A 21,699-nucleotide genomic window follows, 5' to 3' on the forward strand; every position below is an offset into this window, starting at 1 on the left:
ATGGTACAGGATAAAAAAGGAAAAGTGAACTTAGGCCAAGTAATTTTAAAAGTCAATGAGTAAATTATATCAGAAAATTAACTACCACAGCTATAGGAAATCTTTTCCTTTAAGAATGGAAGACAACAAAATAACTCTTACCATAACAATATAGCAGTAGAAATAAAGAATTATTTACATTCTAAGAGATTTTCCTGGGGTGTATGGGGGGGGGTGTCTGTGTGAAAAAGCTTACAAAATTGAAAACATAAAACAAAATGTATTCATATTAAGATTTCATGATAACAGAAAATAATTAAGGAAAGAGTATTTTCCTTGAGGGAAGAATATTTTCCATAAATTGTTAAAAAAGCACCTATGAAACTGTGCTGTCAAGCTATCACAATGGAGGTTTTGGATTCTTTTATCAATTGCAGCATAACAAAAGGCATTTCACAGCATAACTTTAGGGAAAATGTTATCTGGCCTAGAACCACACAGAAAGCAATTAAAAACTCTTTTCAATTGTTTATAATACACTAATTTTTCTGGGTAGCAGCAGTTGCTCCTGTACGTGCCCTTTTAAAAAATATGAAACAGAAGCAATAAAGCAGGGAAAATTTTTGAGAAAGATAAGAATAGCAGCAGTAAACAGAAGAGCAAATACTCAAACACATTAAAGAAAGCTTAAAATAAGGAAAGAGGACTGTGCAACTTTCAATTACACGGAGTAAAGTGCACTGCTTAAATTGTTCACTGATAACATTTTCCCTATTTTGAAAACATGAAATCTATCTACTGGTATTTTTGATATTAAAAAAAAAAAGACATTCACTATTGCAGCCCTGATAACTCTCTTCCAGTATTTTTTAACCATTCAGATGTATTTTGTGGGAATATTTATTCACATGATTTTGCTTAATACATCTCTTTCTATACAAGACTGAATTTAAAAGTCTCTGTAACATTTTCAATTACAGTAATAACACATTAATAAATTAAAAATTAACAAAATCTTCATATTTGCTTTAAAAAATCATTTATCAAATGCTAACCTCCAGATTATCTGGAAAATTAAATATGCAAATTGCTATAAATCTGGCATCCCAATTAAATTCTGATTTTTAAAAGTATATAAAAATGTCCCTCAAATTATTCCAAGTTCCACTCAAGAAAATTTTATTTTACCCTTTTCATAAGTTATTAAGTTTACAACCTGCTAAACATTTTACTCAAATGTGGGAAAACTGCCTGGAGATGCAAAGCACAATAAAATAATTACATGAAAAGAACAAACAAAAATACCCGTTAAAAAAGTTATTATAGCTGGCAGCACTTAAAATTGGTAATTCATAGTTTTTTTAAAGTTGCATAGCTGCAAGATGATTCATTGCTGATTACCTGTTGAGCAGTTTTATTTAAAAGGAAATAATATATTTAATAAACTGCACTTCAGTAGATAATCCTAGATTTAGTTAATTAAAATGTAATTATGTAACTTCATTTTACTCTTTGGACACATTCTGATAATGTTAAACCTTTAATTTAAAATATTAACATACTTTAGTTCCTACATAGAAGTCTATTTTCCACTCTTGGAAAAAAAATTGAACTTGAGATCATGGTCTACATTCAGAGAATGTTTTACTGCTTGATTACATTTCTTGGTGTCACATTTAAGACTTTATAAGAAGTAAATTATGTAGTCTTCAACTTAAGAATAGATGAGTGCAGGAACATCATGTTGGGGAAAATAAAGGGACCCCAAACTAAAAACCAGAACAAATCAAACACAAATAGTTGCACAGCTCTAGAGAACTTAATAAAAAGTAAATCAACTTTTAAATCAGTTAACTTTGGCGTCTGAATACAAAATGTTCATCAGTATTACCTACGTAGATGACTATTAAGGGATGTGCAGCATTTTCAAAATCCCTGTGTGTCCTTTAAATTGCATGTTTGGTACACTGAGTTCTGTGGCAACTGTCCTCTCTTCAGCAGGATTTTTTTTCCTGTATGATTGTCCATCTCTGCATTACTGAGTCTCACAGAACTTAGATTTCTGGCTGAGTGTGCCTATATTTTTTTGTTTTTGTTTTTTCCAGAGACAGATCCTCATATCCTCTTGGTTTTTCAAGCATCTTGAAGACAAGGAAACCTGTGTTAAAAGTGGATACATTTAGTTTAAGCAGTGGTCCATAATAGTACTACAAATCAAAATACAACATCCATTTCCCCATGAACATTGCTTTAGACTGTAAATTTTCATATACTTAGTATTCTAAAAACTCATAAAATTAGTGTTCTGCAACATGGAGGCTCTAGCTCCTTCCGAAACAATTCTAAGACTGGCTAAAATAGTCTGCCTTCATGTAAAACACAATGTTTTATATCATTTTTGCAAGTCTTCTTATAAAAAGCTTTTCATATATATGGAGATAACAATTAATTTTTTTCAAAGCTAAAAATGCTGTTTCATTCACTTCACGGAATATGAAAAAAAAGCAATACTCAAGTGAGATTTTCATTCAATTCACTAAACATTTTCAGATAATGCAGAATCATGAATAAGCTACAACAGTGCAAAACAAATTCTGTATTTGGTTTAAAATTTGATTCAGGTTTTTTTTTTTGCCTACTATATATAGATAGGCATTGCTATTATACGCTGAGGAAACAAAACTGAAAGATTAAATTGCCTAACACAATCTCTGGAACACACACACACATCTCAGTGAATAAATGAGTGAATAAAAATGGTGGCTGAGAATGTATAACTTAGGTTATAATTTAAAAAACAAATAAAACAAAAAGGGAGAGTTACCTATAAAACAAGAAGCTGATGCTTACTTAATCTGAAGGGTGCTCAGGGCAAGATCTATTTACTTCAAACCATTCATCTATGCAGCTAGAAAAGAACAAAACCAGAAAAACCGAAACACTTGTTTATTTAGATCATGACAGCCATAATAAAAATGCTTACTTCCTGACATTAATATATTTTTGCAGAAAGAAATAAATATTTTAAATGATATTTGGCAAATATAAGTAAAGGACAAGAAAATGTTCATTACATTTTGATCATTCTAAGCAGTTAAGGAAATAAATCTTTCCAAAATTATGCTATAAAGTACTTTAAAGTTTAAACAGGGCAACCATTTCCAAAAGAGAATCTAAAGAACCACCACTTTACCAATATTCAAAATTAAATGACAAATCTGGACAGATATTTCTCTCTTTAAAACACTTGTTCATTTATGCAAATGTCAACCAGTTCATGCCACCTATCAAGCTTTTAAATTTTGATTCTCAACAATAGTGTGTTACATTTTAAAAGACCATATCTATATGTGATGTGAGTACTGAGTATTTCTACCCCATCCTGCAATACATATACATATACAAATAAATACACCATCATCTATTTGTATTCGTAAGTATTTCATGATTTCATAAGAAGTTAATTAGGGTGCATATCTAATTATCCTCATTAAAGATCCACTCTCCAATGCAGTAAGCCACGTGGCTCTTTAAATTTAAATTCATTAAAATTAAAGAAAAGAAAAATGTAGTTCCTCAGTCGCACTAGCAACACTTCAAGCGCTCAACAACCACATGGCTGGTGGCTACTCTACTAGACAGCACAGGTATAAAACACTTCTATCACTGCACGAAGTTCTACCGATAAACTCAAGTCCTTAAGAAGTTTAAGTAACTTGCCCAATGGCTAGGAAGTTACCCAAGCAGGATTTAAACTGTTCAACATTCTAATTGTTGACACATGTCAAATTTGCATAAGCTACAAAGCCAGAAGGCTTGGGTAATATTTTGAAGGGCAAAATTAATATGTGTTATTCTCACAGTAAAAATCACGGATAAAATTAAAAGGAAAAAAGACATCCAAAAGACATTCTTACAAAAACCTAAAACAATTTCTGTTGCCATTAAGACTTTTGCTATCTAATAAACATGCTCAATTCAATTTATGTTTTCAGCCTGCTCTCTATCCTACTCATGCAGCTCTAGAGGCCCCCTGGTCTACCAGAGTACCTCTCAACAACGAAGTACCGAGAACTAACAAAATACTCCAGATGTGTTAAAAATTCCCAGTACATCTGAATTGTACCTGTGTGATCTAAAATGGGTACTTATTTTACAACTATGCGATTTCAGCTCATCTTGACAAAGTAACCTTAATTTAAAATCCAGGTTCTTCGCACATAAATTGCTATCAACCCACATTATTTAACATATATTCCCCTCTCCAAACTCCAGCAGGAAATCACTCTCCTGCATTTAGTACTTTTCATTCTTAGGCAATTCCTTACTCTATAGCCTTATATGCGTGTATTCCAAAACAACATACAATACTGGTTTCATGTTTTAAATTTTATTTCAACACTACCTTTGTGGCATGCTTTCTTCTAATGGCATTTTTTTCAGTCAATTTGTTTGAGTTTTGCAACTGTTAATATATAAGGCTCTAGTTTTCACATTTTCATTGTATAAAGTGTTTCATCATATAAGCATACTGCAATTTATTCATTCTTTTACTGATGGACACTTTCAGCAATGCTATAAACATTCTTTTACATCTCTTAAGCCGTGCTCCTCAAAGCATGGTCCACACAGTGCTAATCCACGAACTATTTGTTAACCAGTCCTCCAAACACACTGTTTTGATTGACTTTTTATTTTTAATCAATGCAAGACTTTCTCAGTGAAGACAGCATTGTATTGATTTACATTCTGGTGTAAGTTTCTTTATCTCACCCCGAATCTGCACACTGAGTAGTAGGCAGTAGCAGTGTCCTGGATCACAAGATCGAGTCTCTCCAGGGCATACACCTGGGAGTGAAATTACTAAATTGCAGGATCTGTATCACACAGAGCTATTATTACAGAGCTACCTGTCAAGTATATCAACTTATATTTGTTTGTTTACTGGACATTTGGGGTTCCTTTTTATGAACTGTTAACAATTTTTGCCTATTTTTCTATTTTGATTTGTCTTTTTCTTACAGATCTGTAAAAAGTTATTATTCCGATATTTCAGCTATAAAATACATGTTTTTGATGAACTTTGTTTTCTACAAACTTACGAGAAAAAAACAGGTTAAAGTAAGACCAAACAATACATTGTAACCAGAACAAAGATGTGTTCATCCCAAATAAACAAAATACCTCTGCAAATACAGGATTTTTTTCTTAAGGGTGAGGTTAGCTTGGCATAAAGAGTAAGAATGGATTGATACACTGGGTTATGAAGACAAAAGCCAATGCACAAAATCTGAGAACTATGAAGTAAATAAGTACTTCCAAAATAAATCCCAAAGCTTAACTGAACGGAGCGTGAGAACATTCGATGTGTGGGTATCCTTATAGTACCGTATTCTTCCATGGCTTGCTTTCATATCTGCTTTTATTTGATGAAGCAAAACATCAATGTGCTAAAGAATATAATATTTTATGTATGAACCAGTAAGATCAAGTCATTATATTGTCATCATTCTACCATTTACCAATAGAAATGAGCTAACTGCATTGCAGAAAGTTGCTGAAGGAGAGTACTATTTCAGACATCAAACTTTTATTGTTATGTGTATTGAAAAACACTCGCAGTCTGAAGACTGATTTACTTTTTCACATATCATGATGCAAAAAAGTTTTAAATTTCAAAATATTCCTATTTATCAACTTTTAAGCTTTTATGGGGAGAGCTATCTTAGCCCTCAAAATAATTCCTTACTATGAGGTTAAGATCATTTCTTTATATTCTTTCCAACTCTTTAGATTTGGTTTCCATAGGCAGACATAATTCAATATGGAATCAATTCTTATTTCAAATGTAAAATAAGGATTCATTATTTTTTCATATAAATAACCAACTGATCCCAGTACCGTTCACTGAGTAATTCATTCTTATCTTTACTACACTGTAATACCACCTCTGGTAAACTAATTTTTTCATTTATTCAATTAGTTAAACAACACTTACATAGCATCTATTATGTGCCAGAACTTTCTAAAAATACCTCATTTAAAAACTCCTAACAACGCTATGAAGTTGGTACTACTGTCTTATTTTACAGAATGAGAGAGAGAAAAATTAAGTAACTTGAGCGAGATCACACAGTGAACTAGGGGAGGGGCTGGATTTGAATCTTCGGAGTCCTAACTTCCAAAAGTCCGCGCTCGTAGCCTTTTGTGCTGTGCTATCTCCCCATATATGCATGAGTGTTTACTGACTCTTCTGTCCCACTGACCTGCCTATATACTTTCCACACTGTTCTATCTAATAGTCTTATTACGAATTTGTATAGGACGAGTTCCCCGCAGTATGGCTTTCTTGCTTCATGAGTGTCTTGACTGCTCCTAGCCCTTTGTTCTTTGTCCATTTGTATTTTAGAATCAATTTAAGTTACATGAAAAAAATTGTTGAGATTTGATTTGAATAGTATATGGGGTGCAGTGACATCTTTATGACACCAAGTTTTCCTATCCACAAAATATGCCTCCATATTTATTTTAGACCTTCTATTATAAATTTCAATAAACTTTTAAAGTCTTGAATATCCTTTGTAGAGTTTATTCTTAATGTACCGTATTCCTGTTGTAGTTTCTGTTGCTGTTAATGTTACTATTCCAAAAGAAAAGTTATCTATATTTTTTCTTACTGGGATGAATGAAATGAATGAAACAGATTTTCATATACTGAGCTTGTATCTGGCAACCCTGTTGAATTCTTATTAATTTTAATACATTATGTGATATTTATTCTTTGCTTTTATTTTTAAATTACTACTAACAATAAGTAGAGAATTTTACTGAAAGTTTTCTCACATTTAGTAAGTTAATATGGTCTTTCTTCTTTGTTAAGGTGGTAAATTACAAATTTTCTAACCTTACAGTGCCTTTGCATTCCTAGTATAAATCCAATTTGGTTAAGAGGCATTATTTTAGATATATATTGATGAATTTGGTTTGCTAATATGTTTTTGGACTTTTGCATTTATGTTCATAAATAAGAGTGCCTTCTAATTTTCTTTCTTATACTATTCTTGTCTGATATAGGTATCAAGTTTATACCATTCTCATAAAATAAATGGGAGAACCTTCCATCTTCTACTTTTGGGGGGAATTTATGATTGTTAACATTGTGTTCTTTAGAACTTGCTGTCAAACTGTTGTTGTAGGCCTGTATGTAGGTTTTTGGTTTGGTTTTTTAAAAAATATTTGCTGTTTTTCAGAGTTAGCCTTAATAACTGCTTATGACAGTTATGAGTCAATGCAGGTTTCCTTATTTCTTTCTGAATCATTTTTGGCAATACTACATTTTTAAGGAAACTGCTTGTTTTGTTTACATTTTTAAACTGAAAAGTATAAAATTTTTCACAGATTTTGATTATTTTTAATTTCTGCCATATCTAAAGTTATATGTAACTTTTCATTCCTATATTGTTTATTTTTCCCTTCTAGAGACAGTCCTGCCAGAGGCTTATCTATTTTATTACTCTCTTCAAAAAATCAACTTTTCATTTTGTGGTCTTTCCTGTGAATTTTTTTTTCCATTTTTTTCTTCTCTGATCTTTATTATTTTCTTCCTTTTATTTTCTTTGTGTTTATTCTGCTATCATTGTTGTAATTTAAGTAAGAACTTAACTTACTGACTTTCAGTCTTTCCACACTAACACAAACCTTGTGAGGATCATTCTAGGAAAAATGTCAAAAAGGTTTTCACTATTATTCAGTTCAGAGTATTCTCTAAGTTCCATTATGATTTCTTCTATGATCCACGAGTTACTTAAAAGTATAGGTGAACATTACTTATCTTTTGTCACTGACATCTAACAGTGCTCAAGGAACAGCCTTCCATATGGTACCAACTCTTTGTAGTTTGCTAAGACTTTTCCTATGGCCTACTGTATGACCAATTTCTGTAATACTTCCACGTACTTAAAAAGAAAATGTACTCTCTAATTGCTCAGTGCAGATACACACACATGTCCATTAGGTCAAAACTGTTAACTATATCATTCAATTTTTCTAGATCTTAAATCATTCTGTGTATGTCTGCTTTACTCAACAAGAAATGTGTTAAAATTTCTCATCACAATGGATCTGTCAATTTTTCTGACAGGTCTATAAATATTTTACTTTGATATTATGTCCTTTGGTACACCCAGAATTCAATTTTATATGCTTTCATCATCATATACTAGTAATACTTTCTGCAAAAAAATTAATTTTGGCTGACATTAATGTAGCTCTGTCAGTTTTCTTTTTGTTAATATTTGCCCAAATATAGTTTTCTATCCCTTTAGTTTCGTATTTTTCTATACCTGCTATGTTTAAGTGTGTTGCTCATCAACAGCACATCCCACTCTTTTGCTTTGTTTTCAACTGGGGAGTTTGATCTATTTGGATTTACTATAATTACTGATACTAAATTTATTTTTGCTTCTGTTTTTGTACTATTTACTGTTTTTTCTATATTTTTTCCCTTACTCCCATTATGCTTTTAAATAAAATTCCACCATATTCCTTTTATTGCTTTTAAAGTTATAGCATTCTGTTCTTTTTATAGGATACCTTAAATTATCTTTATACCTAAAAATGTTCCTGTGTTGCTCTGAAATCAAGAACACTTTATGAGAAATCAAATGGGCTTTGCAGCCAAGCAAACATGGCTGATATTTCAGCTCTTCCATTTACTACTAGCCATGTGAACTTGGAGAGATTTCCTATGGTCCCCCAGCTTATTTCCTCAACTGTAAAATGAGATTGTTACAAGGCTTACATGAGGTAACCTATTTAAGAAGCTATGGACAACACCTGAGTCATGGTAAATGCTTAACAAATGGTAGATTTTGGGATACAAACAGATGTGGGCTTAAATTTTAGTACTAGCATGCAAAAAAAGTCACTATTTTTTTTTTTTAAGAAATGAGAAAAAGGACATTCAATGAAGAAGAAATCTTTTCAGCCCTAACTACAATGTTTGAAACTTTGAGAAAGATCTTTTATAGTCTAATATCAACTTGGTTAACATAAAAATAAACTTACCCTTTATGATATATGCATAGACAAGGCAGTCGTGCTATAGTATCTCCCTGCTGCAATTCTTCAAGGCATATTGCACATTCCCCAGCATCTTTGCTCAGTACATCCTCTGAGGAAAGAGAAAATAAATTTAGGACAATAGAACTGAAAGAATTTTGTGAATAATTTATACAGAGTGGTGACTGGCATATTTTGTTAGAATTACATAAAACTCGGCACCTATATTTGAAATACTACTACTCATAAATCAATGAATGTTTACCTTTATTTATGGACAGTGTCTTTCATGTCCATTTAGATTTCACTAAGGCATTATAGTAATTAAGAGCAGTACAGAATCCTCCAACTTGCAAAGAACTATGCTTTATTGGTAAGTCAGTTACTTGTAATTAGTAATTCATTTTCCTTCTCCTACTAATCAGTATTAATCTGGTGCCTGAGCTAGGTCAAAAAAGTTTACAGAGTATACTGTGGGTGAAAAAACATCAAAATATTATTACAATTTTTAAAAATCCAAAATCACAAAATTGCATAAAGTAAAGAAATCACCCTAAATATAGAACTTTTAAAAAATCTGCTTAATCAAAGAAAATGCAAAGGTAGATCAAAACTTTTGTGCAGATTCTGAAAGGAATTTTTGGACTCTTGAGGATTTCAGACATTAGCCACAACAATTTTTCTTAATCCTTTTCCATGACAATGCCAAGCCTACTCCAGGCAGCAGTTAGAGTAGGTTCCAGAGGGCCTAGCAGGATATTTCTTCCTTACTTTTATTTACTTACTTACTTATTTATTTTTGATGGATTTGGTGATTAGGTCTGGCCATATTGGAGAAAGAATTTTGGTAGCATAATTGGGTTAATTACAGAGGAAGAAAAAGAATTGTGAGGGCAGAAAATGTACATTACCCTTTGGATAAACTGGGAATAAAAATGGAGGAAAAAAGAGTATTTGTATAAGAAAGATTTTAATGAAGATAATTAAGCAAAGAGTAGTAAACAGAAGAGAGATAACTGAACAAAAATCTTCAGAGATGGGATGAGATGACAAGGTTGGTCTTGCAATATAGGAGAAGTAGTGGATAAAATCTGGAATAATTACTGTGAGAAATGATATAGGAGGCAATGAGGATATGCATAAGGATTCCTGCAAGATATTTTAAACACCCTATGGTGAAATCCTTTATAAAGCAAAACTTCCTACTGGGAGGAAAAAAGGTTCTCTCAATTTATGTTTTATACTAAAAATTTAATTTAAATTATATTTTATTTATGTTAAGTTTTTAAATTTTAAAAGGATCTTGCCCAAATAGAGCATGTTAGCCAGTCATGCTTTGCGACTCTTTTTAAATGAAGAATAACTAAAACATGCCATTACTGAAAAGCATGGAGAAACCGTTGAAGAGTATACACTCTCAGCAAGTTCAGAGAACGTAAAGCAAAAGCAGGAACATGCAATACAAATGTATAACACCAATAAGTAAATTACTGTTATGGAAATAAAAATCAAACAAACTAAAGGGGAAAGACTGAATGAATCCCTACCTAAATGTTTAAACACAGAACAAAGTAGAAAAGTTTCCTGAAATTAAGCATTTGTCTGGTAGTCCCATACCACCTATAAAAACCAGCAAGTTTAATTATGCACATATCTGTAATAATTCCTTGTAGAAAAATCCACTCTATAAGCAGCTCTCCTTTAGTTATTCATTTTGAGACAGCACATTAAGAGGAAACAGATTCTATTTGGTCTATAGAAGGGAAAATACCAGCAGATGATCACTTATAAGGCTAGAGGGGGTAACAGGGCAACTTCCACAGAAAAAGGAAAGGCCTTGGCAAGAATGTTCATGCTTTTAGAATCTAAGGAATATGGCTGAGGCAATTTTAGCTAACTATTGGATAGTTCATAAGCTAACATATCATATCAAAGACTTAACCAGAAGAAGATTTCTGGGCAAGAAGAGCTTGGTAAATGGAAAATGCTGCTTTATTACCACCCTCCTCATGAGTCATTCCATTTTTCTTTTCTTGACCCTGGAGGTCCCACCCGCTACCCCAACGCCAACCCTAAGTCTTTCCCTCCTCCAACTGATCTCCATTTTTCTCTTACTGTTTTGGATAGCTTTCCAAGACAGGGAACTAGTTTAACGTAAAGCACCTAACTAGTGTTACAGTTAATTGGTATATGGGGATCCATAAAACAGAAGTCTTTCCAGTGGCCCTGATCCCATCACAAATCTATACCTAAAGTCCGCCTGCACTTAAGGGAAACACCTCAATGTCAAGAAGACCTAACATCAATCACAATCCTCCAAGTCAGCTTTAGCTAGTTCATCTTGTCCTAGAAAACAGGACCAGCTAGCCTTGTAAGGAACTCCCCGACCTCCTAGCCAGTCATGGCCTGTTTCCACGGCACCTCTTCTAAGGCCCCATTAAACTCAGTCTTGCCCAAAATCCTCCAGAGATGCTTATGAGGCATAATAGTCCCCTAATCCATGGACTGTCTTCCCCTGAATAATCTTAGGACATCAAACTGATCACTATTTTTTTTTTAAGTTTTGTCATTTGACACTAGGATAACAGAAATTAGAACAAAAAGAAAAGCTTCTGAGGGAAACACTAAAATATCATAGTACAGGTCTATAATTCCAAACAATATGGATGTTCTCACCAATCAGATTTTTTTCATTACAAAGATATACCACATCATAACATGAATCTAAGTTCCACAACTAACCTCAAAAATTTAGCCATCACTTTTTATCAAGCTGAAGACATCAATAATTATAAGATGTTCCATTAGTTTTATATTCCACCAAGTAAGAAAAAAATGTTTCTATTAAACTATGATACAAATCAATTTTAGGGCACATCTGATTTTTCATTTCAGAGCTGTTAAAATTTTTTTAAAAAGTATCTTAACATTGATGAAATAGGGTATCAAATTTCTACCTTTTGAAGTACATTAACAACATCCAGATTTAAGTCTAAGTGACCCATAAAATCTCAATTACCATAAGTTAATGAGACAGACCAGCTTAAAAAGAAAAAAAACATTGCTACATATTTCTGCCATGTAAGTCTATGTAACAGATTATTCTCAACACTAAATAAAAATAGGTAGAAATCCACTACGTGCAAGCTTCTGAGTGTACTATTCACAGAAAAATAAGTGTCTTACAATACTTTTATGATGACCTGCAACTCCCTTTCCTTATTGCAGTAAGTTTTAAAATATCTTTGAGTCGGGAAAATCTTAATATCTTGAAAAGCAAAGGTTTTATTCTATTTACAAGAAAATTTATTTACAGCACAACAAAGACAAATCCAATCTGCATATAATTAATAAATGATATATAGTTTAAGAATATAATGATATGCTTTGCAGGTACTAAGTTTAAAAAATCTTTTTAGTTTAATGTAGAATGCCATAGTAAAGTTTACCATTCATTTTAATCAAAAGGTTCCTAAGCCCTAGTAACGAAAAATAAGCAGAACTATATTTTCTATGTTAAGAAAGGTATACAGAATACAAGAACATCCCAAACACATTACTTTCAATGCAGAAGCTGTCCGATATCCACTGTAAATAGCTTCTAGTGAAATGATCTCTGCTCAGAAAATTAAAAACTAATGTTAACATATTACAGCCACTACTCAACTACATTTTGGTAAGCAACTTTGAGTTAAGACAGTTCACCCTCACCACAAAACCTCACAGTTACTGCCTCAAATAACAAATGCTTAATTTTCAAATTTGAAAGTCTTGTTTCCAATAGAATCTGTCTTTGTATGTTTGAAAATATTTTTTATTTTTGAAAATTGGCCATGTAACATGATTAATTTTTGTCTAAGGGTTTGCTAGAATATTCCCCTCTCCTACTCTATGAGGACACTGTCCTTTGATTCACAGGGAACTTTTTAGCTTAGTGATGGGATACATTTAGAGTTAAACAGGGCCTAGAAATACCACTACATCCAGGACAGGGAAGCATCTTTAAGATAGGTGGGAAAAGATTATTAAAAGTCTTCAACCAATCAATTAAAAATATTTATGAAGAAATTATCTACAGGCAATAGGAAGTCAATGCTTTAGGAATGGAATAGCTTGAGGGGCAGACAACTAGCCCAAATTGATATGAGAAAAGCAGAGAAGGGAACATAAACAGATTTAACTACCATAGTTAAATGGCTGGCTAGTCTGGAATCCCCCTCTCCACAAGCACTAACCAATGAAGAGATAAGAGATACTCACGATTGTGAGCAGGAAACTAAACTTGTGTTGCTTTTTCCAAAGTGTCAGTGATGTCCTACCTAACATGTGAAGCACTAAGAGTTATAAATCAGTGTACTGCTTATCAGTCTAATTCTTTTGAGTTATTCATATGGTCTATGTATTAATTTAGAGGTACCGATACAGAAAAAGAAGAATTAAACCGGGAAGAGAGCAATGATTTTTAACCAGAGATGGGCATCAGAATCACTTGGGTATGCGTTTTGTCTCAATGCAGGAAAAAAAAATTATTTTTTTACATATGCCTGGGCTCCATCCCTAGAAATTCTAAAATATACCCTGCTTCAGAAACACAGCTGCTATCAAGGAAACAGAATGCTGAAGCAGAACAAGCATAAGATTTAAAGTTGCAATATGAATTTCCATTCTCACTATTAGGTACATAACCTCCAAAATGTTGGTCAACCTTGTGAGTTTCCTTTTACTCATTTAATATTAGTAAAATAAAGGTACTCAAATAACACAGAGATGAAATTTTAAAGAATTTTGTGAAAAAGTAAGTTACAAGAGCACTATATAAAATACTAGTTTTTATTAGTATTATCAGAAAAAACTTTATGGACTTCCCCAAGAACAAAGCTGGTCATTTTTCTCTTTTTCTCCCCATTCTGGTATTCTATAGTTGTTTCAGCTTTATACAATGTCATAAATAATCCCATGGCCACCAAAAACTTCTACAGGATACTCCTGACCTCACCAGACTTACTGTAACTGCCAGGCTGGGAACAACTCCATACAAATGACACTGCCTAATTAATTTTTCCATGTTTCTGCTTCATTTTATATTCAAAATTATTACAGATGTCCACTTGTTACAAGTTTATACATGTATTTAAGTCTTTTATCAATCCTGTGAGGTAGCTAATGTTACCTTCATTTTATAGATAAGGAAACTGAGGCGCAAATAATTTAAGTAACTTACCAGAAATTACTAAACTGGGGTCTGGATTCAAATTTAGACCAAGTCTTCAGTGTTTTTACTACTTCATGAATTTTGCTACAAGAAGCAATTTCACTTTAAAATAGTATAAATACTGAAGCAAACAAACTGTTTTAGGCAATTTTAAGTTTGAAATACTCAAGATGGGGACGGCTACCTATTTAGAGGAAATATGCTCAAGACTGGTCAAATGCTTTACCTTCAGGAGTATTAAACTGTTCTGAAAACTGATATCATAAAGGAGCTCACACTTTACTGCTTACTTCCTTCTACGGGATGGGAAAACAGCCCTGTCCGATAGAACTCTCTATGATGACAGAAAGTCTTTTATCTGTGTTGTTCAAAATAGTAGCTACTAGCTACATATGGCCTGGAATAGCACTTGAAATGTGGCCAGTGCAGCTGAGGAACTAAATTTTAAATCTATTTAATTTTAGCAAAATATGAAATCTATATGTTTTAATATAGGAGATAAAGAACATACATTTATAAACTAATTGAAAACTCCTGTAAATTGTTATTTTACTTACAGCCTCAAGCTCTTAATTTGCATTGCCCAAAGAAATTACTTAAAATTCAAGCAGCCACATATGCAAAATTAAAATATTCAGCAAGTACAAGCACATATCCATATAGTTATGGCAGATCAAGACAACATGAAAAAAAGCAGACAAGCCAAAATCCTTTTAGAGGGGAGAAAAAAAGAAAAACAACAAATAAGACCAAATTTGTTAGAGGCAGCCAAAAAAACTCCATGCGAAAATTTCTTAATTATCACAACTCTATTTTCAGATCAAGCAACCAAAGGTATATGATCTTTTCAGCAAAATACAATGCCAAGCACTATTATGGATCAGGCTTTTTACCTGAAGACTTATTTTTTGTTCTTGAACCCTCAATGATAGCAGTAGAAAACAAAAGCAGCTGAAATGTGAAATAATCCCTAGAAAAATCAAGAATTAAAAAAATTCACAACATTAGTAAAAAGTAATTACTCAAAGAATAAAAACTTGGGGCTCACAAGGTTTATTAATAAATACTTTCAGATATAAAGTTATACCTAAAGGACTTAAAAGAAATTAACATTTTTATTCTAGATTATAGATTCATGAGTTGTTACTATACTTAAATATCGTAAGGGGAATTAAAAATGATATTTAACAAAGGGAAACTACCATTTTCACTGTAAGTCTAATTTATCAATAAAAACATAGGAATAACCTTTACTAAACTGTCTAAAACTCAAAGTTCATGGTCAGTGCCAGCTTTTTATCCTTTTTAGAAACTTATTCTGGTTCAACAAGGAATTGCTGGTTTCCTGTGCTTAAATTGACATTTACTGCACTGATGCTTTCTTTAGTTTAAATGTAACTGAGAACTGGCTAAACACATAGCCACTTCTTACCTGCGTTGTTAGAAACTTACTTTAAAATAAAGACTATTTCTTTAAAAGGAGATAGTTTGAGACTCCTGATTACTTCTAAGGAAAAATGTGCATTCTTGGGAGCATTTTGGAAATTAACATTTGGCACCTTCTCCAAGAAAACATAAGTGGGGAAAAAAAAACCCCAGAATCCAAATATATACTCTAAAAGGTAAAATATACTAAAACAACATTAACACAATACTTATAAGATTTAGCCTTCTTAGGCCTTTTTGTTCCTACCTTGCCTAAACAAGATTGCTTAGGATTAAGTATTTTATAAAATACTTAAAATACAACATATCTGTTAAACTGCAAGAAGTCATACAAGTCACCTAAGTAATTATTAGGCTACCAAATTATGCCCCAATCTTCAAATCAAATTTAGATGACTTTCCTATACTCCTTCCCTGTCACAAATTGCTGATTTGCTAAACTCTAAACAAGTATTTACCTAAATGAGTTGTCCACATTAAAGGTTTAAAAAAAAAAAAAAAGAAACTGCTGAATATATACAAAAGTACAATAAAATATACTTTAAAGTTTCAGGTCCATTTTTGTTTCAAATCACTTCAGAGAGAGAAATATCAGTCCTAAAAAAACAAAAAAGCTGATTTTCAAACTTAATTTATGATCGTACACTTTTAAAATTAGATTAATGTATTAAATTATAATGTAGGTTCTTAATGGCAATAAAAAATCAATCTGGGTAATCTAATACAACAAATTTTTTAAAAAAGTGTTATACACAGTTCTAGGTTCAAATTCCAACCTTCAATGTATTTAGGAATATAACGTGATAACAATACCTATTTCATAGGATAGTGGTAAAAATTAAATAATACCTGTTAAATATCTAGCACTGTACCTGGCAAAAAACAGGTATGTTCTGAATACTAGCTATGTGATTACCGGCAAGAAAGGACTCTTCCTCTGAGTTTTTCTCCAATCTAATGAAACGGTGAAATATGCTTGATTTGTCTCTTAAGAGTGTTTCAGAGATCTACTGAGATAATGCAAAGGGAAGGCAGTCTTATGGGAAAAGAACAAACTACAACTCTGGACAATACACAAAATTCTTTAAGTCTGTTTTCTTCAAATAAATTGCAAGTCATGATACCTATACCTCACATAGTCTTTAATATTGATGACTAAAAATAAAAGAGCTAAGGAATGTAAAAATGTTTAAGACATCAAATGTTAAAATTTTACTGCAGTATTGAAGTAAACTGAAAAATGTCAACTCAAATTGTATTACAGCATGCAACAAAAGACATTATATCAGAACTATCATCAGATTTTTGCACTAGGATTCTATTATTTTGTTAGAATGAATTTGAGAGGGAGTATTAATATGTATGTGTACTACTTTTGTTGATTGAGGCTAAAAGTGTGATGATGTTTTTCCCTCCTGCTTCCTCCTAAATTTGTAAGATAATTAGCAGGCTGACTGGTAAACATTGCACAAGTGTCACAAACTCAAAATACCTAATACAAAAAATGTTCAAGAAGTGCTCATCTTTTAAACTCTTTTATAAGAAAAAAAGCCTAGCACAGTTGTGACAATAAATCCAACTGAATGTGATCTTGGTTTCAGGGGTTAATAGTAATCCTGACATGCCGGTGCACATAATCCTACCTAAACAGACAATTGCTTCTATAGCAGAATGCCATGTGGGAATAAAGGCCCAGTATAGCTAGATATATTTAAAGCAGCTGCAAATTTAGCTTTTTAGATTAAATTTCTTCATTTTCAAAATATTGACTCAAAAACATTTTTGATACCGTGCAAGCAAACAAAAAAATGCCTGTGACACAGATGTAGCCAATACTATGCAACCTCCGTATTCAAGGAACAATAAATTCCGTGAGTGCAGGAAACCTTGCAGGTTCTGCTTATTCTAGCATGTAGCGTATAGTATTGCGCACACAATAACTGTTTGATAAATCATTTTTTGAACAGCTAATGAAGCAAAAGATCTCACAAGACTAAAGAAAGTACCAAGCAACAAATGAACCGATGGTCAGAAAATGCCTTAAAGCTAGGGGGTTGGTGTTTTACTGATCTAGGCACTTTGTTTGCAGTCTGATGACTAAGATGAGCTCAGACCTATTTCTTTTTAAGTATACTGACTTCTCCTTTATCCAAGTGGATCATATCAGCCAATCAACCAGAAAATACTGAATATATGTGGAGTTTGCCAATTATAATTATAAACTGATTAGTCTGGGTAAAGAATTAAAACTACTATGTATACACAAGACAGATATTTTAAATGTCCACTCCTAAGATGATAAAGCAAAGTGTAAAACTCAAATGTATCTGGAGGAAAAAGCAGGAAGTTGAGAACCAGTAGCTCTGACAATAATGGTCATATAACATTAACAACCGAAAAGTTCTTTTTTGATCTCCTTTTACCCTGCTACTAAATGACTGAATACTGTGACTAAATTACTAAAATAACTATTGGTTATTTTAAAGTTGCTGGATCCTAGAGAATCTAAGTCTAGATTCATCTGAAACCTTAGGTAATGAAACCTCGCGAAGATCAAGAAAGAGCAAGTGTAAAATGGGTTTTTAAAAAAACTGTTTAAGGAGAGAGAAAACACACTGATTCTGAAAGAGGTTTATGTCTTTTCAATGGGTCTGCTCAAAGTTTACCAATCCTTTAGCTGCCATGGCAACTTCATTCAGTACCTGAGTGAATCCCACTGGGACAAAGAAATAAGGCTGCTCTGACACTGAAAGCAGTGGAAAGAAGCTACCTAGTTGCTCTGAGGATAGAATTCACTCTGCACCCAAGAACAGGGAAACTTTTTCCCTCACACCTTTGAACAAAAAGGACTAGTGTGTGTCAAGCTAATGACCATAAGGCTCACAAGAGAATATCTTGCGTTCTATCTCCTTTTGTTTGAGAAAGAAATAATAGTATGATCTACAGGTGTGCTAAGAGATTCTACAATTGCTAATATTATGTAATACAGAGAGGTCATAAAGTAAGTACACCAGCAATGTGAACGAAGGTGAAACAGACACCACCTACAGATCAGAATGAATAAATGAATGGAAGGAAGGGAGGGAGGGAGGGGATGATGAATTCACAAGTAAAAGTTCCTAGAACCAAAAAACAGTAATTGCTTAATTTTTTACCTCAGAGGAAGAGAAAAAAGAAGGCCAATGCAGAAAACTAAATTAGTAATCTAGAATAAATAACTGTAACTGAAAAAAAAAAAAAACAGTTCTTTGGGCACCCGGGCAAAAAGAGTCAATTCTAAAAGGAGGTGAAATCAGGCTGGTCTCAGAATTTCCCATGGTAGCATTTTACACTGTAAGACTGGAAGAACACTTATCCTCAAGTGAACCGTTTCCCATGAGCCCTTCTATGAGCATAAACCTCAGCTAACCAAGATATGCCTGGAAAAGCTAAAGCATAAGGACTGGCAGTGAAAACAATCTACTTAACTGCAAGATTAAAACAAATGTGGGTATTATGATTAGATAATGTACAAATCATACACCTAAAAAATTAAAAGCAAATTACTGTGGTTAATCAATATCCATTATTTTCATTCCTCTATTACCTTCTTTTAGAATGGTGGGGGAAATGATAAAAGATACTCATGATCTCTGTTAACGACAGGCTGGCTTTAAAAACTACTAAGCTAAATAATTGGGAACCACTGACCTAATCCTCAACCTAACCCAAGAAAAGAGGCCAGCTCGGTGACAATCTGACAGGATTGCTCGACTGTCTTGATGTCTCAAAAATTACTGTATCTATCAAGAAAAGCACAATTTAAAAATCTGTAGTTTTCAGCCCATAATCACATGACATTATCCAGCCAGACTATCTGTGTGGACAGAACACAGAAGGAAGGAGGAAGGAAGTTCTGCGCAAGGATGATCCCTCAGTATAACTACTTAGGATCCAACCTTACTGAATAATTACACATTGTGATTCTGAACTTAACAAAATAACACAGAAACTAGTAAAACACAGGGCCTATAAATAGGTTATAACAATCTCTTACACTAGCCTGTTTCTAAAGCAAAACCATAAACTTGATTCAAAGCCAGGTTTTAGAAATTTCTTAAAGCAAATATTCCAAACACCCTTCTCTGATCACAAAAGCTTAGAAGTTGGGTAGGGTTGGTATTCTTTCCCAAGAGAGCTCTGGGGAGAAATGTATCCATTAAAAAAAAAAAAAAAAAAAAAAGCAAATTACTGTCTAGAAAAAACTGGTATAAAAAAGAATCATTTAAAACAGACAAGGCAAAAACAAATAAATAAATAAAAATAAATTAAAACAATAAAGCAGACAAGGCAAGTAACAGTTATAAATATATTCAATAGTATAAGAGTAAAGATTAAGATGATGTAGTAAGTAAAATTTAGGATACAGAGTTAAGAAAGGGAGAAAGAGGAAATATATACTCATTTCATCATTGCCCATGGAAAGAAATTAATAGTGTCTAAAAATATGAGCTTTAGGATACTACACAGTTATACTTATGAAAGTAACCTCTAAAAAAAAAAAGTTCTCCCTAATTAAAAGAAGCATATGAAACAAAGAAAAACTGGCCAGTTGGTAAGACATTTCTAAAAAGTCATAAAAACAGAAAGTGTACAATGACAAAACTATATTATATTCGTAAATGCAAATAGGCTAAACCAACACAATAAAAAAAGGGGGAAAGATTAGATTGGAACCCAAACAAAATTAACCCTGCATTGTATACAGTAAGCATATCTGAAAGGAAAAGATGAAAGATGAAAGTAAAAGGAAGAGAAAACATTTATCAGGCAAATACATAAAACAATTAAAAATCTTATCATGAGAAAATGCACTAAAGGAGACACAAGTACTAAGAGATGTAATTTGCACCTATGTTATAATAATTATGAATAACATATTCATAGCATCAGCATTCATAAAGCAAAAAAAGCACAGGCAATACAGATAAAAACAAAACATTAGCAGAAGACTTTAATTCACCTCAGTTCAAGTCAAGTGAAAAAAAAAAAGATGGACATAAAAAGACCTCTTAAATGGAACACAAATAAAGGACACATTTGCCAAAAATCACCATACATTAAATTACACAAAGAAAATCTTAATAAACTAAAATATAGAAAAAGTACAGATAGCACCCTCTGATCACAACTTAATAAAACTAGAAAACAAATGGCCAAACTAGAGGGAAAAGCCTCTAACATCTGGGAATTTAAAAACTCAATAAACTTTTAGTAGAAGCAGGTATTCCCCCAAAATACAGAATATCTGAACAAACAAAAGTAATAATGATAAAAATGCTATGTATCAGAAACTATAGAGAAAAGCTAACATATTTTCAGAGAAAAATTCATACTCATCCTGGAAAATAAGAAAGGAAGAAGAAAGGATGAAAGAAAATAAATGAATTAATACTCCCAATACAACAAACTAGGAGAAGCACACCTAAGGAAAGTAGAAGAAAAAAGTAATAAAAACAAAAGTCTTATAAATAAATTAGAAAACAGGAAAAATGATTGGTCCAAAGGAATCTAAGAGCTTATTCTTTGAAAGAAAAATAACAATCAAAATAGCCAATAATAAAAAAGATGAAACACAAATACTTAAATTAAGAAAAAACTGGGAAACAACCTCATTATGATAGAAAATATAGACCCCAAAGGAGACTACTTTGCTAACAGTATGCAGAGAAGAAATACATAATTTTCTGAGAAGTATAAAGAAGCAAAAGAGGGTAAAGGCAGAAATCCAAATAGATCAATTTCTGTGGAAATAACAGAGACAGCTGTCTAAGAATGTTCCTCCAAAAAAGAATGAGGCCCAGACACTCCCATAGGGAGTTACACTACACCTTTAAAGTTCAGGTGATTTGAAGGCTATTTACACAGCTCCAGAACACAGAAAAAGGAAATTTGAATTTTGTTCTTAAGAAAGCATAACATTGATTCTAAGACCCAAAAAAGATTACTCCATAAACTAACCC

General features: G+C 32.4%; 1 protein-coding gene across 3 annotated transcripts in view; it reads right to left on the reverse strand.

Moving 5' to 3' along the window:
• Nucleotides 1-1,141: 1,141 nt before the first annotated feature.
• ZNRF2 (zinc and ring finger 2) overlaps nt 1,142-21,699 on the reverse strand; it is an 81,140-nt gene continuing 60,582 nt past the window's right edge. Inside the window, exons 3-5 of one of the 3 annotated variants that reach the window (XM_015237247.3) lie at nt 9,046-9,151; nt 2,804-2,887; nt 1,142-2,137 (exon numbers count right to left, since the gene is read on the reverse strand). In XM_015237247.3, coding sequence (XP_015092733.2) covers nt 2,830-2,887; nt 9,046-9,151 — 164 coding nt within the window. In that variant the 3' untranslated portion in view covers nt 1,142-2,137; nt 2,804-2,829. The remainder of the gene's footprint in view (nt 2,138-2,803; nt 2,888-9,045; nt 9,152-21,699) is intronic. The other 2 variants (XM_072964752.1, XM_072964751.1) reach the window with 2 other exon arrangements.

This window comes from Vicugna pacos, chromosome 7 (assembly GCF_048564905.1).
Source record: "Vicugna pacos chromosome 7, VicPac4, whole genome shotgun sequence".
NCBI classification, from domain to species: Eukaryota; Metazoa; Chordata; class Mammalia; order Artiodactyla; family Camelidae; genus Vicugna; species Vicugna pacos.